A 13,997-nucleotide genomic window follows, 5' to 3' on the forward strand; every position below is an offset into this window, starting at 1 on the left:
ATGGTCGTAAATGGCTTGAAATTATTCAGACTTTCTATAATATTAAACGGTTAAAATCCCCATTTTAAATGAGATTAGAAAGAAATATTACTAATGGAAATTAAGAGACAGAAATTAAGATTTTTACATCGAATTTTAACTAAATTCTTTAACTGACCATTTAAAACTCTTTCTCCGTATCTCCTCACCTCTTGATTGTTCTAAACTGCAATCTGACTTAAACAATCTACATGCTTTTTGCTTAAATAATCGCCTTTCATTAAACTTATCAAAGTGTAATGTTATTTTCTTCTCTAGGAGGTTGAACACAATCCACTACAATTATAGCGTCGCTGGTGAGAAGTTGCAACGTGTCTCATTTATTAGAGATTTGGGTGTTACATTTGATTATAAATTATTATTTGATAAACATATCGATACTGTTGTCTCCAAAGCCTGGCGTATGTTAGGATTTATTATGAGATCAACGGTAGCTTTTTCAAACATTGCTGCAATTAGAAATCTCTATTTTGCCTATGTTTACAGCACACTTAACTTCTGCAGCGTCGTTTGGAATCCTCAGTATCTCTCGTATAAATCTAGAATTGAGCGTATTCAATCTAAATTCCTCAAATACCTTTGTTTTAAATTTTCCATTCAATACATTGATTACGAATCAACTTGCACTTCTTTTCGTATGTTAACCCTCAACTAGCGTCGCTTTTGTGGGGATATATTATATTTTTACAAACTTTTGAACAACAAGTGTGATTCTCCAATGCTTGCTGGTTCTATATGTGTTCACGTTCCTCCGAGATTACTTCTTTGATTTTCTATTTATGACACCTACTCCTAGAACCAATGCCTGTCAAAACTCTCCTTTATTGAGAATGGCAAGATCGGCAAATCGTGTTAAAATAGATCTGTTTCAGCATTCTTTCTATGCATTTAAAAAACTGCTCTTTGCTGCAGTTGGTGTGTTCTCTCGAGCGTTCATTTGATATTTGATATATGATATATTTATATCACCTAAACTTAGCTTTCGTTTTTTTTCCTTTTGAATCACTTTTGTACCATTAATGTTAATTCATTATTATTATTATTATGAACTGTAATTCTATTTTATTTGTATACAATTGGTTGATTGTGGTACAGTATTATTGGGTTCGACCTGTTTCTGTACCCACATGAAATAAATAAATAAAATAAACTTTACAAAGATATACAGTACAGAAACGTATTTTAAAATTAAGAAACAATTTTTTTCACTTATTAAAGTTCAATTATTTTATTTTAATGAATATATTTGACTATTTTATGAATTTTTAAAATCGACTACGTCATAACATTGGTCCAGTTATTTGAATTGTAAAAATGAAATTGTGTATTTTTGTTCGAATCCAAGGCGCGCTCGACTTTAAGCCGGCGTTAGGCGCCCGGCACTTCAGGGTTGAAGAGACGATAAGGCTAGAGCACAGGTTCGAGAGAAAATGAGTACGCCTCCAGTCTCCGATTCTTCGGCCGTACTCGGCAAAGCGACCGTGCGGGGGATTTGTTTTCTGTCCTTTACGCCATGTAGCAAATAAATCTGGGGCGATAGTACATGGCCTGAAATATATAAAATTAATAGGCGACGGGGACAGTAGTGTCACAAAAAAGTCAGATTCCGTTAAACCCTACGGGACATGTTTAATAGAAAAGGTAGAATGCATCAATCCATATATATACTATCTACTATATCGCTGACTCCCTATCTAAGCAATGAGTGGCGAGCGTTTCCATCAAAGGCAGACGGAATGATATATGTTCTGTCTTTGTCGTTTCAAGTGTCGCGAAAGCGCATGCGCGAACCGTAAAATTTAAAAAGCTTGAAGTGTTTCGCGCGTATTTTATGCAGTTTGAAAATGCAATTATTGTAGATAATTTACTTTAATTATAAATTATCGTAGCTCCATCAAATAAATTATTAGAATATATGTACTTTTGTGTGAAATTGACGTTGAATATTGCTTTAAATATCAAGTTTATGTAGGTTATTCATTAAACATTATATTCTTTAAAATTCAATTAATACATATATACATAGCAATTATTAAAAATGTGTACCAAAATATAGTTATTAATTTTTAACATAATTTGTGAGCTCACGCTATTTAATGAAGTTGTTACATTAATCAAAGATATAATAACAAAATTAATAAAATATGTACTTAGGTACTTACTATTTAATGTACATAATATTCTATCATAAAATTTACATCGATGTAATTAAACGAGGACTTTGAATTCTTTATTTTTACACTGAGATCTTTCCTTGTACCTGCTCAACCAATTTTTAGGACCCAAAAATATCTCCACTACTCTTTTTCTTTTTTATTTTACTTTTAACAAATTTTCTTCACTTTCGTAACAAATAATAATTACATTTTAAATTGCTTAGTCCAAAAATATGTTAATAATTATGTTATTATACACATAAAACCTATAATATACATAACTAAATATTAAGATTTTAGGTTATGTTCATATGTCAAACGTTTATTTGGTGATTTATAAACATCAAAGTCATCAGCTGCTATTAATTTTTAATTCAAGATGATAGCGTACGCACCACGTGCTCGCGCATGCGTCTTGAGTTGAATTGTAACGAGAGAGGCAGATACATATACATCTGCACTCTAGTCTTTACACTCTTTTGCTGCATTAGTCAGCGATATAGGAGATAGTATATTCATGCATCAATCATTTATTACGCAATTTTAGTAATAAATTGGTTGAACTTTCTAAATATGTGCGTAGCACTAGTGGAAAATTCGTTCCACTACAACTTCGAAGAAAGCTATTCAACAGTGTATTAAGATTTCGGGTAGATAAAGCAGATATCAACAACTGTTTGCAACGAATTATATCTAATTCTTCATCCTGTTTGCTGAATAAAAATAATAATAGCGCCGATCAGTTTAATAGTTTAGTAAATAAATTTATTGGTGGTAAACGAGTATGTAAAAATCATTAGTAGTTTCCTTTTTTAATGTTCAGTTTTGCAGATCAATTTCTCTTTAGGAGGATCCTACCAACTAAGGTGCCACATTGCACCAATTCTGTTTAATTGTCGTGACCATTATTTAAAGAAAATTGCAGAAAATATGGGTAAGAAATTAGGACACTACACTAAAAAGTGTTGTGTACAAAAATATAAAATGTTGATGAAATGGCGAAAGACGCAGCAAGGGAAAAAACGTAAAAGGGTCAGACCAGTTGCACTACAAGCGGACAACGACTATGGAGATGTTGTTAAATTACCACCACAAGAAGAAATTGATAGAAGAAAAGAAGTTATATTCAATTTATTGAAAAAAAACAAAAGAAGAAGGAATAGAAGTACGAACTAGAGGTCAATATAGTAATCCTTGTTGGCGACAAGAAAGGTTATATAGATTAACAGCTTCAAATTTTGGAGTAGTGTGCAAAAGAAAAGCATCAATCTTTTAAAGTGCCTATTGGAAAATAGTTTTCGAGGAAACAAAGCCACCGAATATGGTTGTCAATATGAAAACGCAGCAATGGAAGCTTTTCAATAAATCCATGTGGTTTACATGTAGGTCAAGGAGACTTTTATTTTTTAGGAGCCAGTCCAGATGGGGTAATACATCGCAACAATTCCATCATAGAAGTTAAATGCCCATATAATTTAAGAAATATATCTATAGAAGATGGCATCCGCACCAAAAAAAAAATATTTTTCAACATCGAAACGGCGAATTAAAATTAAATACTTAAATAATTATTTTTACCAAGTTCAAGGGCAACTTCAGATAACAAAAAAGGAAAAATCGACCAATAGAAACGCACAGGCGTTGTAATACCGATATATGCTATCCTTTTTTGAACTTCCGTTTCTCTTTCAACGAATTTATTCCCACGAAACGGTCGAACAGCCTTAAGTATAAACGATTAAGCAGAGAGAACTTTAAAAATGACTTTATATAAAAAAACCGCATTACAAACTTATATGCGTATATTAATGCGTTACCCGGATTTTGGTGAATATTTGTATCACAAAACTATATTGTATAGAGGTAGTTCATATAGCCAACTTCACAGCAATCTGTCAACCGCCATTAGAAGTAAAACCCTTATAAGTCGTAAGGTTATAAGTTACTATTGTTGTATGTAAAGTTAATGTTAATAAAGTTGTTATAAATCCTCTGTGGAATTCTTATTATTTGACTGAAAGTCATCACATGCTGTCAAGTTAAAAGAACAAACTCACGAAAAACAATGGAATGTTTTAAGCACACGCAAGGAGTGATCTTCAACGAAACGTTGATGAAAATTGAAAAACTTCAAGCAAAAATTTGAAATCTACTTAAAAGCGACGGAAAAAGAAAAGAAAGATGACGAGATAAAGGTTGCACTGTTAATGCTATCGGAGATGAAGGTTTGCGTGTTTATAATACGTTTCAACTTACCGCTAAGCAGAAAAAGAACTATAGTGCTGTTGTTAAAAAGTTTGACGAATATTGTAATCCGAAGAAAAACGTGGTATTTAGTAGGTTTAAATTTTTCAATAGATCGCAAGATGATGGAGAAGGGTTTGATAGATATTTAACGGATTTAAAAAAGTTAGCTAAGGAATGTGAATTTGGAGAACAAGAAGCATCTCTAATAAGAGATAGAATAATTTTAGGGATTAAAGATGTTACATTACAAGAAAGACTATTGAGAGAGTCTACGTTGGATTTGGAACATGCCGCGCAAGTTTGTAGAGCTCATGAGATTAGTAAGGAGCAGGTAAAGGTATTGCAAGATGGGTTAACAGAAAGGAAAAAATAAATGTTGTAAAAAATAAGAATGCTAACGAGAAAACCTATAAATGTAAAAAATGTAGAACTGAGCATAAACCAAGAAGCTGCCCTGCATATAATAAAAATTGCAAAAAATGTGGTTGTTATGGACATTTTGCAATTTTTTTTGCTGACTAAAAGTATAAAAGAAGTTGAAGAAGACGAAAATTTGTATATGGAAGAGGTTCAAGTTGTAAATGAAGTAAGAAAAGAAAACTCATTAACTGTTAATAGAACAAAAATAATGTTTAAATTAGATTCACGAGCAGACGTTAATGTTTTAATGGAAAAGATGTTTCAACAATTAAAAAGAAATCATCATTTAAGAGTGTCAAATCAAAAACTAGTTGCATATGGCGGAAGAAAACTAGATACAGTAGGGTCTGTAAACTTAGAATGTACAACCGATAAAGGAAGAAAAGAAATAATAAACTTTGTAGTAGTAAAGGAAAATGGAAATCCAATATTAGGATTAGAAACATGTTTAAAGTTAAAATTAATTAAAATGGTCGACTTAATAAGCAAATCTATAGAGAAGAAAAATAAAGAAGAAATTGTAAAAGAAAACGAAGATGTATTCAATGGGTTAGGAAAATTGCCGTTTCAATATAAAATAAAATTAAGGGAGGATGCTCGACCAACAGTAAGACATGTAAGGCGATTACCAGAGGTCATAAAGAAGGAATTAAAGAAGACTGAAGAATTTAGAGAGAAGATATTATTTCCAAGGTAAAAGAACTAACAGACTGGGTGAACGATTTGGTAATAGTGGAAAAGAAAAATGAAATGTTAAGGGTTTATTTGAATCCAAAGGACTTAAATAAATATATAAAACGCAAATATTACCAAATACCAACAATAAAGGATAGGATAAAAAAGAATAAATCCACGATGATATTTTATTTTTCTAATTTCGGTACAACAATGTTTTGCTTTTTCTAAAAGCGTCTTCAGGTACGACTAGAATAATATGAAAGACAATTATTACTAGTTGACGGGTTTTTTTAAGTTGGTGATATAAAATTAAAATAACATTATAAAAAAGATCTTACCGTCAAAAACTAAGAATGATGAACACGTAAAAAAGGGATCATGTGGAAAAATTTCTCTTACGAAAACTGCGACGGACCGATGATTGAAGATAAAATTACGGATGGAAGAATTAAGTAAATTTTTGGAAACGGCGTGGGTTTACCCTGTCAGGTTAAAAACTCCAACGTCGGGTGATAGGTTAGAAATTTTTTGAAATGCTGAAGGCAGGCGCAATTAACTGTTAAGGCTGAAGGCGTGTTACAAAAAGAATTTAGCGTTAAAAATCTAAAAGAAAAGGGTATTAATATTTCTGAAAAGGTATTATAACGTGAAAAATCCCACATTATAGGTCTTAATAACATTTTTAACAATATTAATAACCTTCAATTTACTTACGAAGTAGAGAAATGTTGGTGTTCGTCCCTTGCCCCAATCTCCGATAATTTTAAATTTGAAAAATTGTAAGAATCGCGCTTGCTCACGGTTACGTCACCCCCGAAACGACCATGTCCAAATTGGAAATCAAAAATCTCTCTCTTCGACCGGGCGTGAGCGGAAGAAGATCGGTGGTGCGCGTCATTAATGAGACATAATTAAACTACCTAATTTAAATATTGTGAGAATCAGGGGACGGATTAAAAGTAAGACTAATTTGGAATATCTTTTATTTTATTTCTTTTTTCTTCTTTTATTAATCCACCAGCACCTTAAAATATTTGTCCCGGCTTCTTGTCGCGCGATCATTAAATGGTCCTTCGAGCCGGATCTAATTCCGTGATAGATAATTTTAATTTACTTTCGATTATTTTCTTTCATTTTATTATCCTTCATACGCCTTTATACGCATCGAGTGCATTGTCGTTGTCGTTCGACCGGTCCAGTTTATTTTTAGAATTTATTTTGAGTTTCCACAATTACCAAATTTTGTACTATTTTATTTTGGCTTAGTCCGTATATTTCCTTTCAGTTTATTATTATTTTCTTTTCTCGGCTCTGTCCGCAATTTTATTTTTATATAATTTTCTCTTTTTTTTTTGGCTTCGTCCATCATTATCTTTTTTAATTATCGATTATTTCGATATTTTTCTTCGATTTTTCGAATTTATTTTTATCGCATCCATTCATTATGGCATCTGCAGAACAAAAATTGGCTAAAGCCCGTACTGCAAGGCAGTTACCTTACCAACGCTTGCTGGAAACTCTGGAAATCGGCAAAGACCTGTCAAAGGAGGATAATTATCAAATGTTCCTCGTTCGTGCGGAACAACTTGACTCCCAATACAATCAGTTTCAAGAAGCGCACAATAAGATTATTGGTTTAATTCCTGATGACCAATATGAAACCGAAGACGCTACACGCAAAGAAGCTGACACCACCTATTTTACCATCAAAGCAATATTGCGTAAAAACGCCCGTCCTGCATCACCTGTTCCTTCTGTAGCATCTCCTAAACTCAATAAGCTAACTCTTCCTATTTTTGACGGCACCCATAAATTGTGGCCAACTTTCTACGATCTATTTCGTACTATGGTTCATGAAAACGAATCACTTTCGAACGTGGCCAAATTTCAATATTTATTAACATCGTTAAAGGATGAGGCTTTTAATTTAATTAAATCATTACCTGTTACTGAAGATAATTATTTAATCGCTTACAACACCTTGAAAGGTCGATATCAAAATAAGCGTTATTTGGCAACAATTTATTACAATGAGTTGCATCACATGAAACCACTTTCAGACAACTCCTCAAAATCCATTCGATTTTTAGTGGACATCTTTAAAGAAAATGTGGAGGGATTTAAAACGTTAGGATTCCCTGTTCTTCAGTGGGATTTTTTACTTTTCAATCTCTTGTTACAAAAGGTAGATACCCTGAATAAAACCAGATTTGAAACTGAACACAGTTCTCAAGAAATCCCTTCATATAACCAGTTATTACAGTTCCTAGAAAGGCAAGCCAAAGCATTAGATGCAGTGCAACTTACTTCCGGTGAAAACAATACTTGTCTTAATCGGGGGAAACCAACAAATTCTCCTCGATTCAAACCTTCCGTTAACTTAAACATCACGCAACAACCTGTACCAGACAAGTGTTTTTTGTGTCAAGAGAATCATGCAATATATAAATGTCCAGTTTTCCAATCAAAATCAGCTTCCGATAGATTGAATATATCTAGAGAACATAATTTGTGTAGAAACTGCTTGAGCTCTAAACATTTTACTCATAAATGTACCTCTAACCGCCGATGTTTACAGTGTAAAAGTAATCATCACACTTTATTACATTTAAAAAAATCTACTGAAGCTGCCGTTCACGTTGGCACAATTGGTTATCATAAAAAGGCTGAAAATAGTAATAAGAATCTAACATCGGTAATTTTACCGACTGTTATAATACGAATCCAGGATAGGTTTGGAAAATTCCATTTGACTCGTGCGCTGATTGATTCAGGAAGCATGTCAAACTTTATAACGGACAGATTATCAAAGCGTCTGCAACTTCCACGATCATACCATACCTCTTTGGAAATACGAGGGTTAAATTCAATGAGTTCGATTTGTAATAAAGGCACGGTTGATTGCTATATACAACCGTGTCACTCCAACACACCTTCTTTTGATTTGAAAGCGGTGATTACACCCACGATCTGTGCTGACCAGCCACCATCCTCTTTTTATATCAATACACATAAATTTTTACAAAACTTAACGTTCCATCGTGATCAATACTCTAACATCAAAGAAATAGATCTATTAATAGGAGCAGAATTAGTTCCACAATTACTCATCGGTGGACGTGTCATGGGAGGTCCTGATGATCCAGTAGCCATAGAATCCGTGTTCGGTTGGATTTTGATGGGACGTTCCACCTCTTCATCGACAAACTCTTTGATAACATGTCTTTCTATTGATGATGTTTCCTTTGAAAATACCATTCAGAAATTTTGGGAATTGGAATCTCTTCCTACCAAAACGATCACCTGCTCTGAAGATCAACAATGTGAAGATCATTTTCAGAAGTTTTGCTCTCGAACCGAAACCGGTCGTTTTATGGTCTCTTTACCCTTTAAACCACATGAACCTGTTCTTGGTGAATCCTACCAACAAGCTTTGAAACGTTTTTTGTCTCTAGAAAAGAGGTTATCAAGGGATCCGATTTTAAAAATGGATTATATCAAATTTATGGAGGATTATCTTGCCAAGGGACACATGAGTTTACATTCAACATCTCCTTCAATCTCAACTGCTGTTTATTTTATCCCTCATCATTGTATTTTACGGCCTGATAGCGCCTCCACCAAATTGAGGGTTGTCTTTGATGCGTCGGCCACTTCGTCAAATGGGAAATCTTTGAACGATACGCTCCAAGTCGGTCCAAAGCTCCAACAGGACATAATTAAAATTTTGCTAACCTTCAGATGTTTTAAATTCGCGTTCATTTGTGATATAAAACAGATGTACCGCCAGATTCTTGTGTCGCCTAACCATAGAGATTATCAACGAATACTATGGAGATTTTCGGAAAATGAGCCAATTAAACAGTATATTTTAAATACGGTCACATATGGTGTCGTTTCCTCTCCTTTCCTAGCTCTCCGAACAATTCTCGAAATTGCAAATTTATATGCCTCAGAATTCCCTCAAGCCTGTAAATCTTTAAAAAACAATATATACGTGGATGATATCGTCACTGGTGCGTCATCATTGGAAGAAATACTCTCTTTACAACGAGATCTGATCACTGTTTTGAACAAATGCGGCTTCGAATTACGTAAATGGGCTAGCAACTGTTCTGAGATTCTATCTGCCGTGTCAACTTCCGACATACAATCAACTGTTTCTTTTGATTCAGAAGAAATAGCCTGCGTCAAGGTATTGGGGTTGCAGTGGGATCCGAAAATTGATCAATTTAAGTATTCTTATTGTTATCGTGACGTCCAATGTACCAAAAGATCAATTCTTTCCGACATAGCCCGAATTTACGATCCGTTGGGTTTTTTGGCACCATGTACCTTAAAGGCGAAACATGTTATGCAGCAACTTTGGCAATTGAAGACTTCTTGGGATGATTCACCTCCGATCAGTATTCAACAGAACTGGGAATTCTTTAAAAACCAACTTCCTGGTTTATCCAAATTTCATTTACCACGTTATATGCTCTCTAACAATTATAAATCGATTCAATTGCATTTGTTTTGCGATGCATCTCAGATCGGTTACTGCGCCGTTGCATATCTTCGAGTTGAAAAACAAACTAATCAAGTCAATACACAGTTCATTTGTGCTAAGACCCGTGTAGCACCTTTGAAGGTAATTTCAATTCCCCGCCTTGAACTTTGTGCAGCAGTACTTCTTATTGATCTATTAGATACCCTTAAAGAAATCTTTTCGACCCTAGTTACTTTTGAATCAATCACAGCCTGGTCTGATTCCCAAATCACCTTATCTTGGATCTCAGCACCCCCACATAAATGGAAAATATTTGTCGCCAATCGTGTCAGTAGAATTCAGGAGGTCTTACCAAAAAATTCGTGGAAATATGTTCCTTCAGAGGAAAATCCTGCAGACGACGGGTCCCGAGGACTGTTTCCGGAAGAACTAGTTTCATCTGAACGGTGGTGGAAAGGTCCTAAATGGTTAAATGACGATCCTTCAAATTGGCCTTCCACACAATCTTTTAACTGTATAAACAAAGAAACGATTAAGGAACAAAAAGCCATTATAATAAATGCTATTAACACTGAACCTCATCTATTAGATTCTCTCATGAGTAAATTTTCTTCAATTAAAAAAATTAAGCGCATCCTCGCTTATGTTAATCGGTTTATTACCCATTGTCGAACCAAGAAAAAACGATTTTCTTCAATTATTTTATCTCCGATGGAAACTCAAAATACCCTTTCTTGTTTGATCTCTCATGTTCAACATCAACACTTCCCTCAATTATTCACTGCTATTCTTGAAAATAAAATAATTCAGAAACCCTATCGACAACTTTCCCTCTTTCTTGACCGGGAGGGCCTGCTCAGGGTGGGTGGAAGATTAAAAAACTCTAATTTACCGTTCGATCATAAACATCCTGTGCTGTTACCAAAAAACACGCGTTTAAGTGAACTAATTGTTGAACAAGTTCATCGCGAGTTTCTTCATCCGGGCCATCGTGCACTGTTATCTCTGGTTATGCAACAATTTTGGATACTTGGATCAAGAAGTGTAATCCATCGAATCATATCTCGGTGCCTAATCTGTTTTAAAGTGAAGCCAAGGTCCTATGCCCCATTAATGGCGGATCTCCCAAGATTCCGAATAGAAGCAGTCAAGGCTTTCTCAATTGCTGCGGTTGATTTTGCTGGACCCATCTTCACCACTCTAAATCGAAGACGAGGCTCTCGGTCGGTTAAATCCTATTTATGTATTTTTGTTTGTACAGCTACCAAAGCAATCCATCTGGAGTTAGTTTCAGACTTGTCCACAAATGCGTTCATTGCAGCACTAAGAAGATTTATTGCTCGACGTGGTAGATGTTCAATGCTCGTGTCAGATCAGGGAACTAACTTCGTCGGAGCCTACAATCGTATGCAGGAGATGGCGGAGGAGACTGGAATTCAATTGGGGCTCACATGGAATTTTAATCCGCCAGGGGCACCACATTTCAGTGGCCTAGCAGAAGCAGGAGTAAAATCTGTTAAAACCCATTTAATCAAGGTTATCGGGGACCAAATACTCACCTTCGAGGAGGTCTACACCGTTTTAACTCAAATCGAGGCGGTATTGAATTCTAGACCACTCACCCCCATATCCAATGATCCAAACGATCTCCAGGCTCTGACTCCTGCTCATTTTTTATTACTTGAATCCATACATTCTGATGTTCCAGATATAGATTTAATGCAGTCCCGAATAAATCGATTGGATCGGTGGCAGCTATTGCAGCGAATGGTGCAAGATTTTTGGGCACGGTGGAAAAGGGATTACTTACACACGCTCCAACAACGATCCAAATGGAATAAGAAATCGCTGAATTTGGCTGCCGGAGATCTGGTCATAATCAAGAATGAGCAACAGCCCCCTTTAAAGTGGGACACCGGAAGAATAATTGAAGTTCACCCAGGAAAAGATGGAATCGTACGAGTCGCCACTGTGCGTACCAGCACGGGTGTACTAAAACGACCCGCGACCAAACTTTGTCCGCTACCAATAGAATCTGTCTCTAATTAAATTCACTCACTTTAATAATTTGTGCCTTTTGTAAAAAAAAATATATTATTTTTTTGGTGGGTGTAAATGTTCGTCCCTTGCCCCAATCTCCGATAATTTTAAATTTGAAAAATTGTAAGAATCGCGCTTGCTCACGGTTACGTCACCCCCGAAACGACCATGTCCAAATTGGAAATCAAAAATCTCTCTCTTCGACCGGGCGTGAGCGGAAGAAGATCGGTGGTGCGCGTCATTAATGAGACATAATTAAACTACCTAATTTAAATATTGTGAGAATCAAGGGACGGATTAAAAGTAAGACTAATTTGGAATATCTTTTATTTTATTTCTTTTTTCTTCTTTTATTAATCCACCAGCACCTTAAAATATTTGTCCCGGCTTCTTGTCGCGCGATCAGTTGGACCGATGATTGAAGATAAAATTACGGATTAAAGAATTAAGTAAAATTTTTGGAAACGGCGTGGGTTTACCATGTCAGGTTAAAAACTCCAACGTCGGGTGATAGATTAGAAATTTTTTGTGTGCACATATCGACTGATTACAACGGTCTGAGGTCAGTTAAAAGAGGAAGTAAGAAATATGACAACTTAAGAAAATGAAAAATTGGTATCAAGATGTGACAAACCAAATGCAAGAGAAATCTATTATGATTGTTAAAATCAGTAATTTCATTCAAAATATGTTCAGGGTTTTTAATGTGGTATGATTTTATGTAGATTTATTAAGAAGTTTAATTTTGGATATATCAGTTTTGTGTTTATGTTCTTTTAAATGTTTATAAAAAGTAGAATTTTTTTATTTAAGTGTTCTTTGAATCTAGTACTGATATTCCTTCCAGTTTGGCCTATGTAAAAAGAGTCGCAATCGTTACAGTTAAGTCTGTAAATCCCACTTTTTGGTTTATCATCGAATATGTGTTTGTTATTAGTTAATAATTGGCCCAATTTAGCATTTGCACGGTATACCGGTGTGACATTAAGCTTATTGAAAATATCGGAAAATTATTTTTGATTGAAGGGTGAAAAGGTATGGAGACAAAAACGCCGGGGTTGGAAAAATGGGGATAGATGAGATTATTAATTCTAGCTTCATGAATGCGGAAAAATAAATTTTGAAGCTCCTGAAGGGAGTATCCATTATCAAAGCCCAACCTGATGATAGTATGAATTTCCCTGTTAAAGCTAGCACGCGAAAGTGGGTAATTTAAAATTCTATCAAAAAAGAAACGAAAAGATGCGTATTTATGTTGAAATGATGAAAAGGAATTATTAAGAATCAGGGTATTGGTCGTAGTTGGTTTTCTATATATGTTGAATAGGATTCTGTTCTCGGAGATGCACCTGGTTATAGCAAATTGGCAATTGTAGCCTCCAGGTTCATCATGGTGAGTATTAATAGGATAAAAAAGAATAAATCCACGATGAGCTACATCCACATCAAGCTATTAATAAACAGATCACCCCAACGTCTTTCAAGGTTAAAATCTCTAAAAACTTCAAACATATACAATTCGAATTGGAAAAAAAACTTATGAAGAACAATCACACCGAAACAAAATTTTCAAATTTATACATCGATTATTACAAAATAAATTACACTTCGTGGAACATGAAAATATCATTTCCAAATTTCAAGAAGTATACAACTCCACAATTCGCAATAAAGGAACCAAACAGAAAAGACTTGTAAGACTCGAGAAAAATTCTACTAACCAGAGAAAACAGATGGACCGAAGAACCTCTAATTATAATAATATCAATAATGTAAGTGACAAACCAAATGCAAATGCTAATAACTTTAAATACCATAACAATTCATTTTTTCATATTAAAAAGATAGATGTAGAGTGCTCCTCTTTTAAGGTACCATTAAATGACCTAAATAACACCTCTTTTGCACCTAGAGTGACTAATCTT

General features: G+C 34.6%; 1 protein-coding gene across 1 annotated transcript; it reads left to right on the forward strand.

Moving 5' to 3' along the window:
- Positions 1 to 6,984: 6,984 nt before the first annotated feature.
- On the forward strand, positions 6,985 to 12,081 carry LOC139431389 (uncharacterized). The gene has a single exon (XM_071199049.1). The coding sequence runs from the start codon at positions 6,985 to 6,987 to the stop codon at positions 12,079 to 12,081; it is 5,097 nt and encodes a 1,698-aa protein (XP_071055150.1).
- Positions 12,082 to 13,997: the final 1,916 nt, after the last annotated feature.

The sequence above is a fragment of the Onthophagus taurus genome, chromosome 8 (assembly GCF_036711975.1).
Source record: "Onthophagus taurus isolate NC chromosome 8, IU_Otau_3.0, whole genome shotgun sequence".
Classification (NCBI taxonomy): Eukaryota; Metazoa; Arthropoda; class Insecta; order Coleoptera; family Scarabaeidae; genus Onthophagus; species Onthophagus taurus.

What these genes read in the sequence shown, in the direction of transcription:
- LOC139431389 (XM_071199049.1), top strand. Translation starts at nt 6,985, where the DNA reads ATGGCATCTGCAGAACAAAAATTGGCTAAAGCCCGTACTGCAAGGCAG.